At 43.5% G+C, this 25,590-nt stretch overlaps 1 protein-coding gene across 2 annotated transcripts in view; it reads left to right on the forward strand.

Moving 5' to 3' along the window:
- SEPTIN11 (septin 11) overlaps positions 1-22,251 on the forward strand; it is a 106,667-nt gene extending 84,416 nt beyond the window's left edge. Inside the window, exon 10 of one of the 2 annotated variants that reach the window (XM_063135292.1) lies at positions 21,777-22,251. In XM_063135292.1, coding sequence (XP_062991362.1) covers positions 21,777-21,792 — 16 coding nt within the window. In that variant the 3' untranslated portion in view covers positions 21,793-22,251. Of the gene's footprint in view, positions 1-6,312; positions 6,812-21,776 lie in introns of those variants that run through there. The other variant, XM_063135291.1, reaches the window with a different exon arrangement.
- Positions 22,252-25,590: the final 3,339 nt, after the last annotated feature.

Consider the following 25,590-nt stretch of genomic DNA (forward strand, 5'->3'; position numbering starts at 1 on the left):
AACCAGACGTTATGCTATGCTCTCATACATCTCCATTTCATTTAAACGGGCTGACAGAGGAGAATTTCCGCATGGATTTAGTGTCAGGTAGGTGCTCAGTTTTTAGAATAGAAGGAGTTGCAGCTCAACCTTGCTTAGGGATCATTTCCTCAGGTTTGAGTCTCTTTTCCCCAAAGCCTAGATATGTGAGGCTGGTTGTGGTGATAAAGGGCAAGCACTCTGCACATGCTCAGGCTCCCTACTATCACATCACATCTTCCAGGGCCGAGCTGTGGCACTGCAAAGTTTGAGAATGTTACCTAGGCCAGATAAATCCGGGCTTGCTACACATTTTTTCTATGTAAACACAGTCTTTTATATAATATAACAATAGGGGGTTACCATATGAAAAGGAGGACAGGGCTCCTGTATCTTTAACAGTTGTATAGAAAAGGGAAATTCTGCAGGTGTCATTTGTACATATGGAGAACCTGGGGAAATTCCCTCTTCATCACAGCAGTTAAAGCTGCAGGAGCTATACTAGAGTGACCAGATTTAAAAGAGGGCAGGGCACCTGCAGCTTTAACTGTTGTGATGAAGAGGAAATTTCACCAGGTTCTCCATATATACAAATGACACCTGCAGAATTTCCCTTTTCTATGCAACTGTTAAAGATACAGGAGCCCTGTCCTCCTTTCCATATGGTCACCCTAATGCTATATAATCTAGCGGCACCTTCTCTCTTTCAAAATAAAAGTCATCTTCCTTTGACTATAGACTTTTAATCTATTGGTTAGATCTGCATTTTTATTTTCTTGTCATCATACATGTGAGAAATGTAGCGGTGAATTTTATAAAATGGATGATAACAAAAAATGAAAATCTGATTGGGTTTTCAAGCTTGCAACCCCAAATGGACATCTCCTACCTTTCATGTGCTATAAAGTAGGACCTGCGAGGGCAGTGCAGGTGTACTAAGGAAACCTGGCTGTTAAATCTGAATGTGTAATTTGAGTTAAGCTCCTTTGTATGTATCTTATTTGCATGGCCCGTCTGCCTTCAGGATCCAGCTCCTGAAAGAATTTGGTATTTTGAGTTTTAGGGAAAGTCTGCAGGCATGAGAGATGCATTCTTCACCTCAGAGAGAGCCTGGGATGGGGGTGGGTGGGTGGTGCTGAACCCTGAACATAGGAACTCTCACATTTCTGCACAAATTACCTTTTAACAAAGACACCCCAGAAATGCTTTCCAAGGGTTCTTCCAGATGGAGGACTCCTAGTGCTACCAATCAGAAGGCATTGTACAGCAGTTCCATCTCTTCCCCCCCCCCCCCCTTTAACTGATTTTCTGCTGTGAGGAAAAAGAAGAAACTGTGGGAAAACATGGGAGAGTTTTGCGTGGAAGACGTCATCCCGACCTCTTGTAAAATCCTGTGAATGAGGCAGGGCAGTGGTGTAATAAAAACCTCATCTGGAGGCATCTAGAGAAATAAAATTGGGGGGAATTCATAGCCTTAGCAGAGACCATGAAATTGGGGAGCCATCCTCATGAAATGGGGACTGCTGCAGCATATAATTCTGTCAGGCGCTGTTGACACATTCCGGGACTTTTCCCCCCCCTTTAGCAATAAGAAGTTTGGCTCCTTTTAAAATCAGGATGGAGGAAAGATGAGAGTATCAAGGCTATTTTTTGCAGCTTTTGTAGCAGGTTTAGAAAAGCTTTTGGCAAATGTGCGTTCTCTCTTTTATATGCCTGGAGTTCCCCCACATGGCTGTACGTTGTCATTGCACTTACCAAACAGGACGAACAATTGCTCCCTGGGTTTTGCACACTTATTATTAAGGGCTGCTTTAAGCGTGGCCAAATTTATACAAGCTTAAACTGCGGTGTCACAACCGTAACATACGTTTCACTGCATGTACGTTGTCTGGGAAGCTGAGATTAGGCACGGCTTTCTCACGCAGGCACACTTTGCATGCATGGGCGGAAGATACTGAGCTAAGGGAATGTGGCCAGCTTTCCTGATGTTTATGCTGTGCCTGAGCAATTCAGAGGCTTCTTCGTGCCTGCCAGTTACAAGAATCAGTGTCCTTTGTGCCTCAAGAGGGCTCCTGGCTTTAGCTCATGAGGTTTCAGTGCAGGTACAAGACTCCAGCAGAGTGTCTCTGATCACCACATGTCAGGAAAGAAGCCACAGATGAGTTGCATGAAGTTCCCTGCAGAGAATCGCCTTCTGTGCAGACAGCCCTTTTCTTTGAGAATCACCCAGTCTGCTTTAGGAGCTGACAGTGCTCAGAAGTACCTTCTAATCTTTCACTTGCTATCAGATGATTTACATGTTAAAGCTTAAAACAGAGAAGTAGGAAAAATGTGTGTGTGTCTTGCAGTCTGGGCTGGATTTCTGCTTTTAAAAAGGCTTTTCTGTTTGGTTTGTTTCTGCCCTCTAATGAAATGCTCCAGTTTGCCTAGGTAAGGGTTTGAATTTCTCCTAGTACCAAAACCACGATGGCATGAGTACAGTGTTATGTCGACTGATAGCAGACTAACTTGCGTGGTGCTTTCAGCGTGACTTCCCTCTTCAACCCAACGCCCTGGAATGCTCATCCATAATAGGAATTGGGCAGCTGAATCTTGATACAGCATGGAGCATAGAGGCAAAATATTTGTGCAGTGATTTCCAGGGTACCACATGGCTCATAGTTTTGACAGGAGGTCACATTGCTCAGTGGAAGCACATTTTCTTTGCATGCAGAACCTCCCAGTTAAAGGATTTCAGATAATGGGCCTAGGAAACACCTTGGAGAAGATGTTTGGAGTAAGCAGTATTGGTCTAACTGGACCAGTGGTGTAATTCAGGATGCTTCATACAATTATATATCCTCACAGGAATGCTGTGCAGTTGGAGCAGTCAACAACTCCCAACTAGGGAAGGGTCATAGCTCCAGTAGTAGAGCACCTGATTTGTATGCAGAACACTTCAGTTTCAAACTTTGGCATCTCCTAGTAGGGCTAGGAAACGTCCTTGCCTAAAAGCTTGGAGAACTGCTACCACTCAGGGTCAACGATACTAGGATAGACGGACCAGTAGTCTGATCCAGTATAAGGTAGCTTCTTATGTCATGTGTTCTATGACCCATAAGCCTGTGGTGGCCCAGGTTTGCCAGGAGAGGTGTAGACCTCTGGCTTGCACAGCAGAGAGGCCAGAATACAAGACAGTAAAGGTACAGGTAGTGATGGAGTTTAGGGGACACACCAGCATGGAGAGTACACATACTTTTAAGGTTTGACATAATTCAGGTTTCTGCTTCCTTGTTTTACTAAGCATAAAGTACCATTGTTTGGTAGATACAGTAAGTATAATATGCCAGCTCTACAATTTGGTTTGAGTGGGGAGAGGACACTGTAGGATTTAGGCTTGTATGTTCCTCTATTTTGATAGGAATTGAAATTGAGAAATGTAACAATGGAAAGAACGCAATATAGAACTTGCTTGTGAGGTTCCTGGAACAGAATTCTGGAGTAGATGGTTTGATCCAGTGAGGAATTTGATCTGATCCAGTGAGGATCTTATAGTTTTATGTACAGGCAGCAGGTCAGGGACTAGGATTAGGGAGAAGACCAAAGACCCGGCCTAAGTCAAGAAATCCTCATTTTTTGCTTAGTTCTTAGTTTGCTTCGTTTTTTGCTTCGTTTTTAGGCATTCGAACTATAGCAGATAATTTCACTTACAATATTGCTTATACATTTCTAAATTTTAACAACAAAATGTTCAAAGTGAGATCACGAATGTTTGAAAGCACAATGGTTATTCCTAAAATGTTCTGAAATACTTCACAAGACACCCAGGTATTATGAATAATGAAAACATTTCTGATTCGTGAAGAGGCGCACTACCAGCTCGTAGATTTTTAAAGGCTGGAAAAGATGAATTCACAGGTAATTCTGACCTGTTGCTACTTGCTTTTTCCTTACACATTTGATCAGATTTGCTTGTTGCAAGTATTTGTTTTTGAGCTCTGTTCATCCCATCCATCCATCCATCTGTTGTTTCCTGTGGAATAATGATTTAACACGAACAAACAAGTAGTGGCAATTTTTTGGCTTAGTGGCCCCATCAATGGAGTTTTGTCTCTAGGTTTTGAGAGTCCTTTATGATGAATTGGCCCAGCTACTTGCATGGTTGCCAGCCTTGCCAAACAACCACAAGGCTTCCAGGACCACAAGGAGTCTGCTTGGCCACTCTGTGACCAGAATGCTGGACTAGATAGACCTTGGTCTGATCCTGCATGGCTCTTCTTATGTTCTTATGTCTGCCGTCACTCGCAGATTTTCCTCCATGATTTGCAATCTTCCTAGGCCTCACAGGACATCTTCTGTTTGGCTCTGCTGGGAGGCTTCTGTTCCTTTAAGACAAGGGTGGGAAATCTGCAGCCCTCAGTCTAATTTCAAATGCCCTCTGCAAGTGATAAGTTCATACCTCTGGCAAGAGCAATCCGTCCCTATCATGGCAGAGAGACAGAGAGAAGTGCCAGCATCCAGCCCCCAGTAGATGCAGCCTTGACAGCAAAAAGGTTCCCTACATCTGCTTTAAGACCTTTACCTTGGGAGCTGTTCACACAACACACTAACCCACACTCGTTTTTTGAGTGTGGGTTCTTTTGAACCATGGGTTGTTTATTGAACCGTGAGTTATCGTGATGTCTGAACTCAAAGCAGGGTGACTTGTTAACCATGCAGCATGGCTTGTTAACCACCCTGAACAACTCAGGAGCAAACCATGGATTCTCAACATGGCTTGTTTGAGAAATAAGCCACACTGCACGGTTAACAAGCCACCGTGGCAGCATTCAGACAACATGATAACCCAAAGTTCAACAAACAACCCATGGTTCAAAACAACCCCCACTCAACTACTAAGTGTGGGTTGTGTGAACAGCTTTTTAGTCTCTTGGCTCACATTATATTTTTTAATGAGGAAACAAGTGGTTGGGTGGGGGAATCCCTGCACACAGAAAGCTAGCATATCAGGGAGATATGTTCCCTGGACTAGCTGACATGCAACTTTTCTATTTTCAAGGAGGTTTCCTCCCATAGATCATTGAAACCATGTACCTAGCATAGAAACCATATACCATCCTCTGACAACTGCATGTGAGACAGGCTCTTGCAGCATGTGTTCTTTGGCTATGATTTTAAATGCACTAGCTTGCTTAATTCTGGGAGTTGTATAGCTTGTTCATTAAATGAGCATCATAGAGTCATAGAATAGCAGAGTTGGAAGGGGCCTACAAGGCCATCGAGTCTTCCCAAAGCACTTGGTGGCTGAGTTGTCCAATGTTATCTGAGCTCTCAAGTAAGGTATTTGATTAAATAATACAGTATGTTGCACCATATGCTTTCTACATCGCCATTATATGTTTATATTCCAATCTGTCCAAGGTATGTCCGGACTTCCACTGTCTGCAGCAGCTTTTGCATTCGACCCAATAGAGGGAACCAATATGCAGATGTGTTTTGTCGCACATAAGGCTCTTTTTCCCTTTTTCTGAATGAGTGGTGTGGCCCGTGCGCAAGAGGCCTCGGTGCTCATTTAAGGAGGACCCGTAGCTCAGTAGATCATGTGGTTTGCATGGAGAAGGCTTTCCCAGCTTTGATCCCTGGCACCCCCAACTAAAAGGCTCTCCAGTAGCAAAGCTGGGAAAGGCCTCTCCATGAGAACGTGGAGGAACGTAGGAAGCGGCCTAATTCAGACCATTTCACTGGCAGTGGCTCTCTGGGTTTCAGATTAAGGGTTTTTCCCAACCTTACCAGGAGTTGCCAGGGATTGAACCATGACTTTTTTTTAAGCATGTAAAACATGTGCTCCACCATGGAACTGTGGCTGTTCCCTGAGCCAGAGTAGACAGATAGATGGACCAGAGGACTGACAATTATGAGGTCTTCTGTCAACCTCAAGATTGGAGCATTAATGGGTGAAATGCATTTAAAGGCCAGTCAAAGTGTGCCACTCGTACTCTTAAGTCATCCCGTTTTGTCAGACGAATCCCTACATTTAAAAATGCGGTGTAGCTTTGGTTTGACTTTTGTGTCTCTGCTGCTGCATTTTCCTGCTTTAAGCGCAGTGTAGATTGGCATGGATTTTAAGTGTTAAGGGGTGTTCCCCCCCATTCCATAATCACCCCTCTGCATGAGCCTCCGCCATGGAGCAAGCAGCTGTAATCAGCTTGCTTGTCTCCCCCTTCCCCCCGCTCTCCCTTCTTTAATTTTCTCCCTCTTTTTGAGTTGCTATTATTTCTAACATTTCTGTTCTCATTTTTGTTTTTTAATTTGCAGTTCAAGCTTCACATAAAGCCTGCCAAGTCAAAGGATGTTCCTGCATTCACCTGCTTTTGCAGTAATGTGTTTCAGCCATCTTATATATATATTTCTTTTAAACACAAATCCTTATTATTAACTCAATAATAATGGGGCGGGTGGGTGAAGCAGGGGGCATCTGGCACTGGGCTTTATTGGGTTGTTCCCTTCTTTGTTTCTCAGGAGAACAGAAATGGTAAAATTCTTTGAAATGGGAACAAGAACTCCATTGCAACCGTTTTAACTTGGGTCTTGTTCACATATTACACTTGGGTTCATGGTTGGGCCATGATCCAGTTAACCCCTTGAGCTGCATGAAACTAGGGCTGCTCACACTCCATTTTTCTAATTTTGGAATGGCAAGTTCCACATTACACCTGCAACAATGCACTGCAAAGTGGGAACCTCATCCAGATACAATGAAGCCCTTTAACGTTCCAGTGATTTTAATGGGAGAATTGGGCTGCAATCCTCTACACTGGGGCTGTGGGCGGGTGGGTGGGGGCATCTGCAGGAGGGCCAGGGGCCATTTTTGCCTCCTGGACACCTCTCCCCCCCCACACACACACATACATACACTGCCCACAGTTGGCGGAAAATAAATTATTTTTTTACAAATGTAAAACTACCATCTGTAAAGGCTACGGAGTGCCAAGATAACACTCCCCCCTCCCATTTTTTAAAAAAATTAAAAATAGAATTTGGGAAGTGTTGGGAGCTCCCCACCCCTGCTGTATACATTTACCTGGGAGAAAGCCCCATTGAAATTAATGGGGATTACTGCTGAACAGATACGTAGAGGATTGCACTGTAAAGCACATGCCCTTTCTTTTCTACCATTGAAATGGATGAGAGTTTTGTTTTTTGTTTTTAATGCCTGCATCATGCCTTGATTATCTTTCGAAATAGGTCTTATTACAGAGGGACTGCTATTTAGGTTTGAAGCATCAAAAGTCCCACTGCATGCATATTACTGTGTGGCTCTTTGGATGAGGCTTACAATCACATTTGTACGGGGAGGGTTATAACCACAAATAACCACGATCAAGAATTTTAACTGTGTTCAGTGCAGTCCATTTATACTGCACTGCCTTACTGTGGATAGCATTTTGCATCAAATCTTGTAATGATTTTCTAGAGCTAGCAGTAATGGAGGCAACACCAGTCCAGGATTCGACAGGAATGCACAGTTGTATAAATGAAGCTTTCTGAAAAACCACAAAGGTAATGTGAAGATCCAGCAGAGAAGAACTGTAGGCTTTCTTTGGAGATATCCATGGTTGCCTCTTTCACAAACTTAGCCTTTATTCCCAAACAAAATTCCAAATAAATGTGCAAGCTTTTGAGTTCTCCAGGCTAGGTGACTTCTCTCATCCCTTGTTTTTTGGCCAACGTACCCTGAATTCTGAAGAATTCTGGAAAACTCAACAGTTTGCACATTTTTGTGAAATTTTTGGTTGCTCCAAATAAAGGTATCACCCAACTGTAGTTTTGGGATTTTCTTTCCTCCTCATGGGCCAGCATGGTTGGGTGGTGGTTCTATAGCCTTTATTGTTGCTTTAGAGAAGATTGGGTCAGGTGGAAATTGAGTTAGGGTTGCTAAGTCCTGACCCAAAGACTGCGCCCATTACTTTAAAATCCCAGAGTCAACGAGGGAGTCTGTAACAAGGAGGACCGTATTTGAGTCCTGGAGCAAAAAGAAGAGAAGGTTGACCAGAGGGACCTTTGGAGCACCACTGCAGCCTACTGTTTTGCCGTTCCCAGACTCTTAGGGCGTGTCTACACCGGGCGATATCCCAGATATCGACCTTGTGCGTCCACAGGGGATCCCGGGAGCAGGGAGGGATGATCCCTGCATTTCCCCAGGTATATTGCTATACCCTTTTTTCTCGTTTTTTCCTGTGGGCCCGGGATGATCCCATGGGTGGTGTGGCTGGCTGGCCCAGCTTCTTCCCTCTTCACTGCGATTAGCGGGGGGTCATCTGAGGGAAGGAGCCGGAACAGGAAGAGTCCAGGGCCATTGGGGATGGGGTGGGGAGCAGGGTCGGGCCTTTTTTTTTTTTACTTACTTTTTCACTGAAGCGTAGATGCGCTCCAGCTCCTGTGTTCTTAAAAAAAAAATGGTGGGCGCAACATCCTCCTTCCTCCCTGGACGTCGCGCACCATGTGTGAATGCAGGGGGAGAATTTTCGAGATCCTGCCCCTCCCTCCCTCCTGGATCGCCGGCAGGTGTAGACATGCCCTTAGAGACAGGACGTCTCTGATTTGAACCCTGGCCTAAACATTATTTTGACGTGGCTTGCTTTAATGGGCAGTGGAAGAGATTGGAGGAGCTGGCCATCTGCAAGGGCCCAGGAGAGCTGGGCTGCCATCTTGGTTCTTTCACCAGGCCAGACAAGCCTTGGCATGATCAGAGGCAGTGCGCCATTTCTGACCTTGCAGCATCCCGTTTGAGGGGTGTCCCAGGATCCTCTCTGATGTTGCAAAAAATTCCGGGATGTTTTTGCGCATCTTATTCTCCTCTGCTTCCCAGCAAGCATGCTTCCACCATCCTGCGACAACTTTGCAGCCCTCAAATGTGCCTGTAGGCCAGCAAAAAAGGGGGTCTGGCTGTGTTTATTCTCAAAGGGTTTGATTGTCCTCCTCCTGCTCCCACCTTGTAGTAGCAGTCTAAGTAATCCCGTGGGACCCCCTTTCTAGCAAAGGGTCTTTCAACAGTCCCTTTGTGTCCTAACCCCACTAGTTGCACACAATCTAGGGGTCCTTCTAGAATTGATTGCTAATTCATTCATTGCTATTTATTACGGTCACAGACCAGCAAAATCAACACCAAAACATACAAAGGATAGATAAAAAGTGACATAAAAACAAAATACAGCTTGGTGAGTTGCTTCTCTCAGAAGGATTGCAGCGTTATTTTTCTAATTTGCATTGAGCTCATGAGAAACTTAGAGACCCTTTCAGTAATATGGGAGGACACATCCCTTAAACAGATTAATACCAACGTTGTGGGGCTACATCCAGAAAAGGCTGTTAATAAAGGAAAGATTAACTTTTTTTTTTGCATTCCTCATACATGTTACAGTGCAAAATGACATGTTCAACAGATTCTATTGCTCCAGAACCACAGGGACAGATCCGTTCATTAACTGGGATCTTACTAAATTGTCCTTCTAGTAATGCTGATGGCAACACATTAAATTGAGCAAGGGTAAATGCTCTCCTATACTTGGGAATGGTCAAAGCATACAGATATGAAGTTGCTGTGAGTCCATAGTTAAAATTATTGTAGAGCAGTGGAGAGCAAGATTTGTTAGCAGCAGTTCTTAAATGATCTATTAGTCTTTGAACAACAAGAGATTGGGCCTTCTGGAGCCCATAGTTGCCCACAGCTTCCACAGAGAAGCCCAGCCTAAGTAGCTTCTTCTCCATCTTTCTCATGCAATGAGTGACATAGGAATCTGAGAGCAGTAAAAAGGGATAGCTACCGGGAGCTGCAAGGAAGTGTAGCCGTAGCCACCATTTAAAGGCCTCGATCCATGCCTTGCATTCAGCTGATCTAATACCCACTTCCAGATAAATAGCTGCGTTCCCCACACAGGAAGGGAGGCCCAGTAGTTTTTTAAGAAATACAGATTGGACTCTTTCAATTTGGGCATTAAATCCCAGTATCCAAATAGGAATACCGTAAGTAAGTTGGGCCAGAGTCTTAGCTTTGTAAATTTGAATTGCAGAAGGGTTGAATTGACCACCTTGCATGAAAAAGAATCTTAGGATCAGCTGCTGATTAGAATTTGCTGAATTAATTGTCTGCCTTCTTTGTTCAGAACAAGCTCCAGTGCTCTGCATTTGTATGCCTAGATATTTTATATGGGCAACTTGCTCAATGATAATTTGTAATTCATAGAAGTCCTACTGCTGAGGGCTTCTTGCATGGCATCCACTGACCTTGCTTGGTTTTCCTCGTGCACAATGGCTTTCGTCTCTCCCCAAGTGTTTTCTTTCTTTTTTTAACATGCCCCTGACACGCTCGATTTCTGTCTAACCAAACTTCTCTGCAAAGCTAATGTAACTAACAAATGCAGCATGTGTCCAAACCAGAGCAGCAAACGTTTGATTGATGGAGGATATTCCACCCTAAGTGTCTTGACGCGTAGAAGGCCAAACAGGCACCAAATAGCACAGTAGAAAACTCACCAGAATGTTAATAAGCTTCCCATAGCCGAGGAATTACTTAAGGAATTAGTGACTTGCTTATTCTGACATGGGGAAGTGAAATCCATTCACTTAGGGCTCAACCTTATGAATGATAATGACTGTATCTTGTTGCCTGATCTTAAATAAATAGTACTGTGCATCTTCCTAAAGGAGCGTGGGGTGAAGATTTAGCTTTCATTTGTCTGCTCCTACCAGCCTTACCCAGCCTGGTGCCTTCCAGCTGTATTGGACTGATAATTGGTGAAACTCCGATGGGGTTCAGGATTTGGCCATTCCTGCTGTAAAGGTGGGCCTTGTCTGACTCTCAGCTGAGCAACTCAAACATCTGGGGAGTGGTGTAGGCTGATGGAGTGAGGAATTGGCAGACTAGAGCTCACACCCACTGCCTGGGTGAGGGCCTCCTCAGACAGTTTTAGAGGTACACCTGAGGTTTTTCCTCTTTCTAAGTGTACACCCAGAAATGTAAATTGTGTAGTTGACAAAGGGTTGTTTGGAAGTATACACGGCATAGAGGAGCACTCATCAGAGAGCCAGGCCTGGGTGCAGGTGTCCTGCCTCGTATCCCCCCGTGTGTACTGGGTGCAAGAGGCAAAATCATTTTTCTGTAAAATGGGAAATGGCCTTTGCAGGATCTTCACAATGAAAACATGACAGGTAGAAAGTGAGTGTGGTGTGAGTGGGAATGTGCAGGACCTAGAGGAAAGTGATCTAATTACAGTAGCCTGTCTGTCTGTGGAGACATACGTTTTTTGGGGAGGGTTGCAGCAACATTTGACCAGCCAGATCAACAATTAATACTAAAATTGGTGTACAGCTCATTCGGTACTATGTGACAGGCTAAGACCAATGCTAGGGTGGGGTCAGAAAGAATGTGTCCTGCCATTCTCGTGGCTTTCAGATCAGTTTTTAAAAACCTCATTAAGGGCACATTTTCACAAGATTGATCTCATCGTTGTGGCTTCCCAAACCCCTGGAGAACTTCGGGAGTTGCAGTTTAGCAGATGGGAACACATTTCTTCCCAAAGTCTCACTCGGCAGCCTTGTTAAAACTACATTTCCCAGGGTTCCTGGAGGATGGAGGAGCCGTAACAGTTGCAGTAGTTTAAAACTTGCTTAAACTAGTAGAGTTGTGAGGGAAGAGAACTGACTTTTACTTTCAACATTTTTAGACCGCACGTGCCAGCAACCAAGACAAATACACAAATACAAGATCACCAGTTAAGGCCTCCTCCTTCATGTTTTTTTCTTTCCCTGCTGTGAAACTGACTAAAGTGTTTAATTGTTTGTATTTTTCTGTGCTGGACAGAATCTTTTCCTTTCTGATCCATTCCAAGAGGTGGGGATCTGTGTTAACCCTTTGATTCCCGGATCACTTTTTCTACTGCTGATGTCTTGCCAACTTCCCCTCTTCTCCTGCCTAGGTAGTCTCTCTCTCTCTCTCTCTCTCTCTCACACACACACACACACCTTTTAAAGCACTCTTTGAAATCACACCAGTCACCTGAGTCTCTGCCCGCCTTTCACATTCCAGCCTTGCTTGCTCCTGCCAAACCTGCTGAGGTGGATTTTTCTTTTTCCTTCCTGTGCTCTTGATTTAATACAAAGGCTGATCTGTGAGGGTTGACCCTCTTCTGCCTAAACATGGTTCACAGGGAGACTTCGAGATGGCTGACACCTGCCCAGTTGTGGAGGCAAAGCAGCAAAACACAGAACTGGGCTACGTTGTAATACCAAGTGTGAGAGCTGATAGAAGGGGCCACCACAAAGCAGGCCAGATAAAACGCAGCCGTCTAGGCAGATAACCTTAAACTTCCCTGGCCTTGAACAGAAGAAGCCAGTTTCCTCACCATGTGCTGCTTCAGCTCATTGTGCAAATATATGTTCAAGTTTTCTGAAGCTTGAATGCGTGTATGGTGTGCTTCCACCAGCCGTGTCTGTACATGTCCTATTTTTAATCGGCTTTTGTGCCTGCTTAATTTGTCAACTTTGTTTTTCCTGCTTAGTTTAAGAGTCCCCTCCTGAGAGATGCTCACGATGCTTTCAGGTTACGCCCAATTCCCATGTTAATTCTGGTTGGGGGAAAGAGATGGACAGGCATTTACCCAGTATTAACTTATCACCGTGTGTAACTAGTTGGCCAGTTGGTCATTTGTGACATCCTGCTAAGTTGCAAGGAGAACTTGACCGTAGTTCTGCATCTGATAAGACATTCAAAATGAACAGGGGGTGGTGAAATTCTCCTCCCCTGCTTGGAGAGGAGACAGTACAGACAACCGACTTGCCAGATAATGACAGGCTTGCAAATAAGTCCACCTGCCCACATAGACCAGGGTAAGCCATTTGTGGGACATCAAAAACCGGACCTCCCCACCGACTCCCACCCACAAAAGAACCCCTTTGTATTCACTTTACAAAAGCTTCCCTACCTGCTCACCTGGAGACAATTCATAGTTGCTGCTGGTGAGTAGGCAAGTGGCTATTATGTGCAAACCATGGTAAGTTAGCAGTTAGTAGCCAGCTGTGTACAACCATGCTAAAGCAGTTGCTTTTGTCAATTCTCAGATGTTGAGTATGGCCCTATTCAGGCTACTAATGCAATTTGTGCAGTGGAGGGACAGGTAAAAGCCTTTCCCAGTCTCCATACCCCTAAAATAATGTGTGACATGGACACTGTGTGGAAACCTGTACACACAAAGGCATTCCTACTCTAAAAAAAGAAGTGAAGAATGATTGTGCATATTGGGCCACATGTAACAAATTTAAAAAATAATTCTGGATTGTGAACAAGGCAGTGTACTGGTGCACACTGCCGATTGCTCCCGATGCAAGCAGGAGGTGCTAAACAACTGAGGGACCTTCGATCCATGGTTTGTTAAGGTTATATGCAAACCAGGGACTCTGGCTTGTTGCAGAAGAAACAAGTCAGAAACATAACCCAAGAACGAACCATGTTTTTTCTCTCTGGCTTGTTGCAGGAGAACCAAGCCAGAGTTCCTGGCTTGTATATCATGGAGGATTCCCCTTGGGTTGTTTAGCTGCTCCCGCGTGGGTTGTCATTGTGTGCGAACCAGGCCAGCGTGTGGTGGATGGGAGAGGCCCACAACTGCTCTGTCGCATGAATTGCATAGCTGGCCCGCAAAGTCAGGCCTCTATTTCACGAATGTGACCCCATGTGGTAATAATCAGTGACACTGGGAGAGGGGCCTGTTCTCAAGGCTTTAACTGGAAATGGTGTAATCCAGCTGTCACTGTGTGATGGCTTATTTATAAGAAGTATGCCTTATGGACAAGCTATAAGAAATAAATATTTCTTATGGACAAGCCGGAAGCTGGTGGGGTTTGTGGGAAAGGAAAGTGAAGGAAAAAGTGTATCTTGATGAAGATTCTGTCAACAACCCCTGTTCTAAGAAGCAACTGCTGAGGCCGATTGGGTAGCTGAAGAGTAAAGGGTACCCTCCCGCCCCTGCCAGTCATTAGAATATCAGTCCAGTTCCTCTTTATGGCTGAATTTGCACCATCAGGAACATCCCTTAAGGGGGATGTGGGGCTCTTGTCCCAAAGAATATCTGTTCCCAGTGTTTGTAGGTTTAGAAACAGTAGAATCTGGGAATGGTATAACGAAGAAATTGTCCACACAGTGCCTGTGTGCTGCCAGGGCAAAAATGGAAGACAGGGCCTGGCTGCATCAAACACCCTCTTTGCAGCCATTAAATCTTGCTGCCTATCTCAGATTTTATTTATTTATTTAATTACATTTATATACCGCCCCTCAGCCGAAGCTCTCGGGGCGGTTTACAACAATTAAAAATAGTAAACATTAAAAGTATACAAAAATTTAAAAAACATAAAAACAGTATAAAAACAACAGTATCCATTTAAAAACAACAATTCTTGGGTCCATTAAAAACAAACTTAACGTTGTTAAATGCTGTTAAAATGCTGTTAAAATGCCTGGGAGAAGAAAAAAGTCTTGACCTGGCGCCGAAAAGATAACAACGTTGGTGCCAGGCGAGCCTCATCGGGAAGATCATTCCACAGTCGGGGGGCCACCACTGAGAAGGCCCTCTCCCTTGTTGCCATCCTCCGAGCTTCCCTCGGAGTAGGCACTCGGAGGAGGACCTTAGATGTTGAGCGCAGTGTACAGGTAGGTTCATGTCGGGAGAGGCGTTCCATCAGGTATTGTGGTCCCAAGCCATGTAGGGCTTTATAGGTTAAGACCAGCACCTTGAATTGGGCTCGGAAACATATAGGCAGCCAATGCAAGCCCTCTTTGCAAAATTATCTTCTGTAACCATTTCTTTTATGATTTTTTTTTCTTCCTGGCCCGTTTATATAGGGGATAACACACACACACACCAAACCTATAAATAATTTCCCTACCAAAACTCCAATCCAACTCAAATCATTTTTTTTTAAAAAAATGTCCCATTGTGCCTGAATGTGGGTGTGCATCTGAATTCATGTCCCATTGTCATGTCAGCACCATGTACATTGATGGTGCTATATAAATAAATTATAATAATAATTGTACAGATAGACGTCGTCCACGCTTGAATGCAAATTCCAGTGTGCATTTGGGTGTGCATCAGGTCCACAGTCGTAGGTCCTGATGCAGCAAGTGAAATATGCACGGAATATTGATCTTCAGAAAGGGTTAATAACGGACCCAAAAAAGGTTAACCTGGCCTGCTCCGGTGCCTTTTACAGCAGTGTGATTTGCAAAAACAAAAAGAAGACAGCTTAAGTGCGTGGATCCCTTTAGCTGTGTCAGGGGCACTAATGAATAGTCCACGAAGCCAGGATCTCACCCGGCTTTTAGCCACTCCCTGGACCATGTTTAGTTTGCTTACTGCTGCACTTGCTTTTCCTTTCTGTATCTATGCCTTTCTTCACAGTAATCCTTGGCTCTGCACGGAATAATGTCTCTCCTCAAAGCTTTTTGGATGTGCTTTCACCTTTGCATGTAAGTATAGCTGCAAAAGACTGTTTTGCCCACCTTTGGAATTAATTGGGAAGGCTTTTTTACAAACTGCTGTGCTTGTGATGAGCAGGGCTGCAGAGAAGGGTCATTTCTACACCTGCCTTTTCCCCTGGGATCATCCCAAGATCATTCCTGTGCATACAAATGACACACAGGGGATCCCAGGAACAGGCAGGGACGATCCCTCCATTTTCCTGGGATAACCCTTAGGTGTAGAAAGGGCTACGGTCTCAGATTATTTTGGCAAAATAGTTCATTGTCCAGTGCAGACTAAAGGGATTAACAACCAGATCCGAAGTACACTTATTTCAATCCAGCAACAGTTAGACAAACTTAATTTCCTTTGAGATCGATGGACAATCAAGTCAGAAATAACTTTCATCCCATTGCTTCCAATGGGGAACATAAGCGCAACTAGCTTTTCTCTGGATCAGGGCCATGCACTTGCATGTAGGTGCATTAAGTATGCTTAGAGTGGAAGGATGACCTCCTGGTCATAAAAACTCTTTAACTTGGAAATAAGTCCAATTTATTTGAATTGCTGCCTGATCCTGTCCATTTTCAGTCAGAAATCCCATCCAGTTCAATGGGAGTTACTTCCAAGTAAGTGTACATAGGCTTGTAGTGTATGGTTGCGATCCTAAACATACTTAGAATATAATGGCCTAGTTTAGGGGCTATGCAATCCAGTGGTTAACCCATAATTCATTGTTCGGTTATTTAGCCTCTATGTGCAAACTGGGCCAATGAGTCCAATTGAAGGACAATCCTTTAGGATTGTGCTGTTAATCTGACCTTCCAAACAGGCTTCGTTAAGAGATCTTTGGGACATACTTCCAAGTAAAGATGCTTGGTATTCAGATGTTGAAAACTGAGTTCACTTCCAATGGTGACAGTTATCCAAGAGTGAGTTACTCCACTCACTGTTTAGGAGGCAGAGCTATGCAGATAATTTTTGGCTTGGTCCTTCACTGGGAGCAGCCTCTCCCAATTTCAGTCCAGCAAAAAAACTTTCATAGTGCTCTAACTCTGAACTTTTTTTTTTTACTTCAACTTCTGTTTACCTGCTGATTTACCTGGCCTGAACACCCAGGCCATTTCTACACCTGCCTTCTTCCCCAGGATCATCCCTGTGCATCCAAATGCCACACAGGGCATCCCGGAAGCAGGCAGGGATGATCCCTCCATTTTCCTGGGATAATCCTTAGGTGTATAAAGGGCCCCAGGCTTCATTAATAGATTCTTAACTCCCTTTACAAAAAACAACCGCAGCTTAGAGGTTCAAGCCCTATTTTAATATGCATGCATCCATTTATTTCCTACTTTATATATGTTTTAATGTATTGATACCTGCCTTGAGACTTGGAGAATGGGCAGGATTTTTTTTAAAAAAACAGGAACACAACCTTTCTGAATCAGAAGAACTATCCCCCTAGCTCAGTATCTTGCCTTTGAAACTAATGAGTGGAGAAATAATGACTGACCCCTGTGTAAATCCTAAATCTTGAATTTTGCTGTTTCTAACAGGTTTAGACAGAAAAGTCCAAAGCGTTGAGAATGCCGCCATTCGCTTATTTTGGCAAAAATGCTTGATATAAAAGGAGAAGGAAAACAAGATGCAAATGTTTACCCAACTATTTTTGGGCTAAAATCATGGAACTAAGACATCAATGACAGTCCAAGTGCCAGGGTATTGTAGTGTTGCAGCCTTAGACATATTTGCATTGGATGCAAAACGGCAAAATGCCCTTGCTCTGCACTAGAGTTCTCTCATTAATAAAAATGACACAGGGCATGGCTAGACGGGGCGATATCCCAGGGATCATTCCTGTGCATCCACATGATGCACAGGGGATCCCAGGAGCAGGGAGGGATGATCCCTCCCTTTCCCCGGGATATGGCCCACTATGACAACTATCCCAACTTTTCCCGCAGTCTTGGGATGATCCTGAGGCCACAGGAGGTATGGGCCGCTGTCTCAGCTCCTCGCGAGTAAATGTGAGGAGCTGGGCATGGGGCTCTTCAGGAGCTCCGTGCCCATCAGGGGTGGGAGGGGGCAGGGGGATTTAAAAATAAAACTCCTCACTTTTGCGCTGGAGCGCTTCTGCACTCTTTTTCAATAAAAACAAAAAACAAAATGGCGGACACGATGTCCTCTTCCTCCCAGGACGTCGCGCGCAGTGTGTAGACACCCTGGGACAATCCCGGAAGCAAGTAAGTCTAGGATCGTCCCACCTCCCTCCCTCTACATCATATGGTGTAGATATGCCCATACAGAGAAAGGGATTGGGGACAGCACAATGGTACCCTCCCTCTAAAACCTGGTGCTTGAAGCAGCTACTCCACGTGGATTCACGGCCTTGGTTTCCACCTTGTCAGATGTGATTGGTATTTCATGAAGGGCAGGGCTTTGACAAGCTGTCAGCATTGGCCGGTCTTCTTCTGTTGAAGCCAGTGGAGATATGCCAATTGGCCACAGTGGAGAAATAGCTCCTTCAGCATGCTGAGCCTTTGGAAAACTTATCCTGAATATCAAAAGGCAAGAATGACAACAGCAACAAAAAACGCTTCACCCGCTACATGTTTACCTAGCTTGTTTCTTTCTCGTGGGTGTTTTCAGACCACTATCGCCACAAGATGGCTGTATCCTTTGGGAGGGTCTCTACCATCTGACCCTACAGAGGGGTTGACCTCACTTCAGAAACGTGGGAGTAGTGAGGGCACAGGGGGGCTGTTTTTGCCAGTCATGTCAGGCAACTAACTTCCCCAGTTGAGGTTCATGGATTGATCGTGAGATTATAAATGTTCATCATCCCAGATGATCTGTAAGTGACTTTATATTTCCCTTGTTAAGAGGTGAATATAAGCAGCTGTGGCCTTGCTTACTTGTCACTCTGCCAACTTGCCAACGTCCTCCAAAATCCCCTTCTAAATCCCCTTCTAAAATGGTAATAACACACCACTTCAACTCCCAGATGCTAAACACAAATCAGTCATCTCCAAACATGGATCTGTTCGTGAGGGCAACTCCCAAAGTCCCCATGAAGGCACATTGAACATTTGAAATGTGGCAGAAGTGGCTTGCACACACACTTGCATGCTTACACAGGCATTCGTTTTTAGGGCAGTGTGTTCAGACTGCTTACGTCACCTTTTATAAAATGTTCTGTCTGCTGTCATCAGGAACCAGCTGGAATTTATCTAATGAAGGAAGCTAGGGCTCTTAATACTTTTTTTAAAAAGATAAAAGCTGGAGCCAAACATAGGCTGGGGAGGAAAGAGAGGACATCAGCAGAGCACTGGAGCTGTAGTTGTGGTACATCTAGCACAGACCTTGGGCTCATCTACACTAAGCAGATATTCCACTATGAAAGTGGTATGAAAGCAGTATATAAAAGGCAGGAGCCACACTGCTGCTTTATAGCGGTATTGAAGTGCACTGACAACTGTTGGGGCCCATTGACACAAACCATATACCACTTTCATAGTGTTATATCCTGCTTGGTGTAGATGTGTCATGGATCTCACTAGTTGTCAGTGCACTTCATTACCGCTATAAAGCAGTAGTGTGGCTCCTGCCTTTTATATACCGCTTTCATGCTTTTTTCATAGTGGAATATCCTGCTTGGTGTAGATGAGCCCCTTGAATAGGATCTCAGCAACAGTTGATGAACAAAGAACATCGCTAAGAGCAACTTGATGTTTACATGTTAGCACAGGCTTCCCATTCTGGCGTCTTGCAGCTGTGTTGGAGTACAACTCCCATGCTCCCCCAGCCAGCTATTTTATATTTCATCACATCTGAAGGGTGCCAAGCTGGGGAAGGCTATGTTTGTGGGATCAAATAGACCGGGATACATGAACTTTAGCTAGTTTGGTGATCTCAAAATTAATAGGGTCCAAAGGCAAATAAACACGTGGGACAGCAAAAACGATGGCAGGACTGGGTTGGTAGTAGGGATACTGGAAAAATGCACAACAGAATCAAATGAGTTAGAATTTCTATGAATCTGACCTGCAGATTCCACAGTGGACCATCTTTTCCTGAGTCGCATGAATTCCACAGACCCTATCTGGAATTTCACACAAATTTAGTCATAGGGAAATACGTAAACAAATTCTTAAAAACACCTGCAGAAAATGTGTATTTTCCCCATAGGCTAAAGCATGAGAATATGCAAGGGGTGTGTGCATTTTTACAAGTGTGAATTTGTGCAAATTCAGTGAGTGGAGAACAGAGCGAAAGGCACCTGATGATGTGCAAAACGCAGACAGAATGGAGCTTACAAAATCTGTACACCCTTAGTTGATAGTCCATTGTTGCTTTGGGCAGCGGTACGTTTCGCTGTCTGAAGTGGTTTTCATATTGTACTGTTATAGCCCAAACATCATCTTTTGGCTGGCCACGATGTTTATATTGTTATCCGGTAGATGGTTACATTATATTTGTTTTAAAGTGAATAACAGGCAGCCACCCGCATGAATGAAGCCAAAGTTTGTAAATGGAAGCCATGGAGTTGCTCCAACCTTGTGATCTATTGTGCGTGCGTTCTCTCCTTCAAGGGCTGTCCTGCTTGCTTTAGTGGAAAGGGCACGCCATATTAAATGTTTCCCTCCCTTGAAGCGAATAGGGAAACCCACATGGTAGGAGATCCCTGTGGGACTCTGAACCCAGGCAGATGTCCTCAGTGGAGCTGAAATCCTACAGCGAAGCCCTTTGTTTAATTGGGTGGTAGATCAGTTTGTAAATGTTTTGTTTTGTGACGTTACAAAAACTGACACACTTGTGCACATTCATCATACCTGCCCATATGAGTTGTATCTTTATGACTTGCCATTCGTTGAAGCCAAACTGTTTCCTTTTTACTACATCTTTTTATCAAAAGGAGAAGAAAACCCACAGTTGCACTCACAGTACTATCTATATCTGTCTAGCTGAAGCTGTCTGGAAACATATATGAAGGATTCTATTTTCTCTCTCCTAACTCCCCAATTAATTGAAAATAAAACTGTGAACAGCCGTAGGAATACTTTGTTTGTATACTTCTGTTTTGTGGGGTTTCATGATTTGTTTTTTAAAATGTTTGCTGACTGCCTTAAAACTTTTTAGGTGTAGCTTGTTTATTACCTTCCTATTTTTAAAGTATCCTATGTTTTTAACAGAATGCCTTTGTAACCAACTTACCGTGTTAATATAGCATTATATGTAATGTATCCGTCCATTAGACTTTTGTTAACACTTTTCAATGTTAAAAATGGTTTCACTTTTCCAAGTACACCAATAATTGGAATATTGTACATTTGATGGACATGTTTTCTTGTATATGTTTTTGAATGTTCACTTCCCAAGAGTCTGAATACACAAAGTGGGAAGGAGAAAATACATTTTTTTAAAAACCCAAACATTGTTTTTATGTGTGTGGCATTCATTTTTTTAAAAATGTATTTATTTTGGTTTGTCACTTGATGTTTATAGGACTGGGGAGAAATCAAGGGCAGAATAATATGAGACCCAGTGGGTTTGTGGCATTTAGTTTTTCCATAATTTCTTTGAACATGCACCATGCCTTTTTGTTTTGCTCTCTAGTTTTGGGAACGGGGGTGATCCACAGCTCTGAGAAATAGCCAGTGCCATTTGAAATGTTCATTCTGTGCTCTTTCGTTCAGTTAACAGCGTCTTGGCAAGGTCCAAATTTCTTTATGCTTCATTTTTGCATATTTCTGGTTCTTTATACTCATGGCTGTATATTTGGCATTTCTGCATTCAGTGCACAGGTAGAAGTTGGTATCCGACATGGGCATTTGTATCCTGGGAATTCCAGATTTCAGTTTAGAAAACAAGAATTTCCTAACCTCCCAGGTAGTGAAAGTATGTTTAGCAGCATGAGTTGCCTGGTGAAATTTTGACGGCCCAGAGTAGGACTTGACCATGACTTCACTTTTGAGAATAACTGCTTATACTTCTCCCAATGGGAAACCAAATACAATATTGAACAGCAATAAAATACAAAATAATAGAATAAAATGTGGTGGAGTGGGAAGATTCAGGTTGCCAAATTTGGTTTCTTTTGGTGAAAAATTTCAACTGGCAAAGGGTTGCAGATGCCAAACAGTCCTGACTATACCAACCACTTTCCTTTTCACATTTCCTTCACAATTTCCTTTTTAAAAAGACAGTAGTTTGTTTTTTTGCTTCCCCCACTGTGGATTCTGAACCTCTTTTCTTTTCTTCTCTTTCCTGTAGCTTCTTCTTTATGTAGCTGTCAGTCACCTTGCCAAGTTCCACCTTCCCTCTCTCCTAATGGACGGTAGCGCATTAGAAGAGGCTGGCAGGTCATGCCACACGCCCCCATTGGGAGACGAGTTACCTCATTCTTCCACCACCTCCGCCTTTCTGTCTTTTGAAAACTGTGACTCACTGAGGTGTGTGTGTGTGTGTGTGTGTGTGTGTGTGAGAGAGAGAGAGAGAGAGAGAGAGAGAGAGAGAGAGAGACTCTGTGCATGTGTCTTTTCTGAGTGTCAGTATGCTCACCGCGGGCCAACGATGTGACTTTCACACTGCCTAGCTTAATAGACACAAGGTGAAGGAGAGAACTTGGGTGATGTCCAAGCTATTGCACTGGGAGGTTTCTTCCTTTCCTTTTGATACAATAGCCTTGTGCCAGTCAACATGAAGATAAGGAGCCTGTGGACTGCGTGTGTGTGTGTGTGTGTGTGTGTGTGTGTGTGTGTGTGTGTGTGTGTGCAAAAACCCAGAGATGGTTGTTCAAGTGTTCCAAGACCCTACGCAGATCTAATCTAGCACTGAATCTAATTCTCTACAAGAGATATGGTAACCTGGTTACTCTGAAAGCCATATGAACTCATAAGGGTTCCCAGTACTTGTCTTCGTAACACTCCATAAATTGAGGGTGAGGGGAAAATATACAGAAACATAAGGATTTGTTTCAAATCAAACTTAATTAGCCTGGCTTCTCCCACCTGTAACTCTGGATATTGCAGCTTTGGACAGGTGTTGAGAATACCTTCAGTTTCCTTCTCCCCTGTGGCCCTTCCGAACATTACACAACAACAACACCATGTTTGCCACCGCACATAGTATACAAGCTTGATACTACAAGCTTGTATACGCAAGGGCTGTAGTTGATCGTGACTCTTTCATGACACAGATTTGTCTCATTCACACATATTTTGAGGTGTATGCTTAAGGGTTGTTCTTTTTAAGTGTACCCTTAAAACGCAATGGGGTAAAGTGGCCTGACAGCAATAATTCCAAGAGTTTCTCCGGTGGCAGGGATTACTGTGGCGGCTCCAACCAGATTCCTTTAATTTCAAAGTGGACAATAGATAACAAAACCCTGGAAAGTCATCACGTTATGTTCACAATCATCCCAGTTCTGGAGACTGGACGGTTACTGGTTTGTCTGAATTGTAGCTCTCGAAACACCTGAGGTTTTGGTTCCATGGGCTTGAACTGTATTATGGATCTGACTGTCTGTTCGTTTACGTCCGCTGCTGGATTTGAATTTATTTAGGTTTAAATATTTCTAAGCCAAAGTTTGGCGCAAAGGCTCTCAAGGCAGCTTACATAAAAAGGATAAAACAGAAGTCTAATACAATACAATAAATAACAAAAAGTTAAAAAGAATTCTGACGCTATCCTGAGATCAAACACATGTAAACATCCAAGGCTGTGTATATTCCATGAGTCTTATGTAGAATCCTGAGATGCTTGCTTTCATTTCCTTTTAAAGGTTTCTAGTCCCTATATCTGCAACAAGGATAGGCTTGAAAATGTATGTATTGTCTCTGGCGAAATCTTGAAAGGCAGAGGGGTGGCTGAGCAGGCTTTCCACTGTGCAAGTCTTTGCATTTCCCTATGACTAGCAAAGATGGAATAAGCAAAGCAAATCGACAACAACGTACCCAGATTGTGAAATTTCGCAGCGTTTTGCAGCCCTCCATAAATCCCATTAAGATTAGAGCTTCAATAGTTATCGGTCCCAGTGATTTATTTATTTATTTTTTGGGGAAAAAAACACATTTAAAATGTGCTCCTGATGGAATGGGTGGCAGTTTATTTTTAAAAGGTATTTATTTTAAATTTTTGTACTTGCGATTGCTGCAGACAGGAGCAATTTTAGCAGACTCCAGTTCCTTCTCTCTCAGAGGAAGGGATGCTTTTTCTGAAGGTTGTGCCTGCTGTGACACCTGCAGGGATTATCTAAAGACAAAAGAGTATAGTCTTCCCCCACTGCAGAAGTGTTTATTCATATGCAGATTTATGCGGAGGGAATCATTCTTGAATCAAGTGACAGCCCTGCAGTTAAAATCAATGAAATGCAAACAGTGCTTTCCTATACGTATCTGCTCTGAAGTAAGTCCTGTTGAGTTCAGTGGGGCTTATTCTCAAGTAACTATATAAAAGGTAACTACATTGTATAGAACTGAAGCAAAAATGTCCCAATTAAGTCTTTAACAGTGGAATCCAATATATCTACTCAGAAGACAAAGAGATTTGTGGCATCTTCAAGTTTAACAAATTTATGTTGGCATAAAGTGGACAGTGGCCATGAAAGCTTACTGGTTTTGCTATAATAGACTAACATAGCTGCCCCTCTTGTTACTGAGAAGCTCAGTGGGCCTTATTCCCAGGTAACTGAGCTCAGTGGGCCTTATTCCCAGATAATTGGGTATAGGATTGCTACCTAGGTACCATTCATTTCAAAGGAAATTAAGCACTCTAATTAGGCTGCTTTGGGTAATCCTCCATTGCCCTTGTCTTGAGTGTGGGTTGTTGTTGAACCATGAGCTGTTATTGAAACATTGGTTATTGTATTGTCTGAACGCAATGTGTTTTCCGCAGGGTGGATTATCATGTTGTCTGAACGTAGCGTGTTTTTCGCAGGATGGTTTGTTAACCACCCTGAACAACCCAACAACAAACCATGGGTTCTCAAGGTGGCTTATTCGAGAAAGATACATGCTGCGTTCAGACAACATCATTACCCATGGTTCAGTCACAACCCACACTCAACCACTGAGTGTGGATTAGCGTATTGTGTGAACTCAGTCAATACTGGCTAGATAGATAAATTGTCTGACCTGGTATATATGGCAGCTTCTTATGTTCAAAGCCTTGGGATAGCTTTGGTAAAGACGTGCCCTTGACCCAAGCACTTATAAAAACCGTAGCTCTAGGCTATAAACCAGAGCAGCACCCTTTGTGCACAGTGGAAGCTACATCCCCAGCCACCAAACCAACACCCTCCCCAAGATGCTCCATTGCAAAGAAGGTAAGGAAGAGCCCCTTTGACTGTGTACAATCTCTTGCCCCAAGAGACTTTTTGGATCATAGCTTTAAAGCATCTGAAAGAAAGAAATTAAAACAGGCCCTGGATTTGGGGTGATGTCTTTCTTTCATTCAGTGTTGCATGAATGGAGATGGCCCCATTTAAGTATCTTATATTGAGATGGCCATTTCTCCCATTTCACTGAAAGAATACTCAACAAGAAGGCTGGAGTTACAGCCCAGGCTGATGTCGTCCTAACTAATGTTTATATGTGATGTACATATTTGTAGGCATATACTTGTGACCACTTAAAACATCTTAAGTACACACCTAAAAAAGGGTGTCTGAATAGGCCCTTATTTTTCAGCTTATCTTGGAGCAACCTGGGTTTCATTTGCAAACTCTTACATTTGTGTTTTCATGGGGGAGGGGGGACCTCCCCCCTTTTTAAAGTTGTGTGACACCTTTGGATTCTTTCCATGTTCTATTTTTGCTTAATGGTTTACTGTAGCCTCTGTATGGAACATATGCAAAATGATTTATCCTTGGGAGCGGATGGAGTTAAGTCTGGAACGTGCCAAAATCTTGCTAGCAAGGTAAGCATGGGACAATGATGTATTAACGTTGTTTAGTGGGTCTCTTCAGTGTAATCTGCTTTTTATGTATGTTATAGGGTTTTCCCCCTTTTGTCTGGGAAGATGTACATTTTTGCCATATGGTGAGGTTCACCTACCTTATTTCAATTCTTTGCCTACCTTAATATCT

Source organism: Elgaria multicarinata, chromosome 10, assembly GCF_023053635.1.
Source record: "Elgaria multicarinata webbii isolate HBS135686 ecotype San Diego chromosome 10, rElgMul1.1.pri, whole genome shotgun sequence".
NCBI lineage: Eukaryota > Metazoa > Chordata > Lepidosauria > Squamata > Anguidae > Elgaria > Elgaria multicarinata.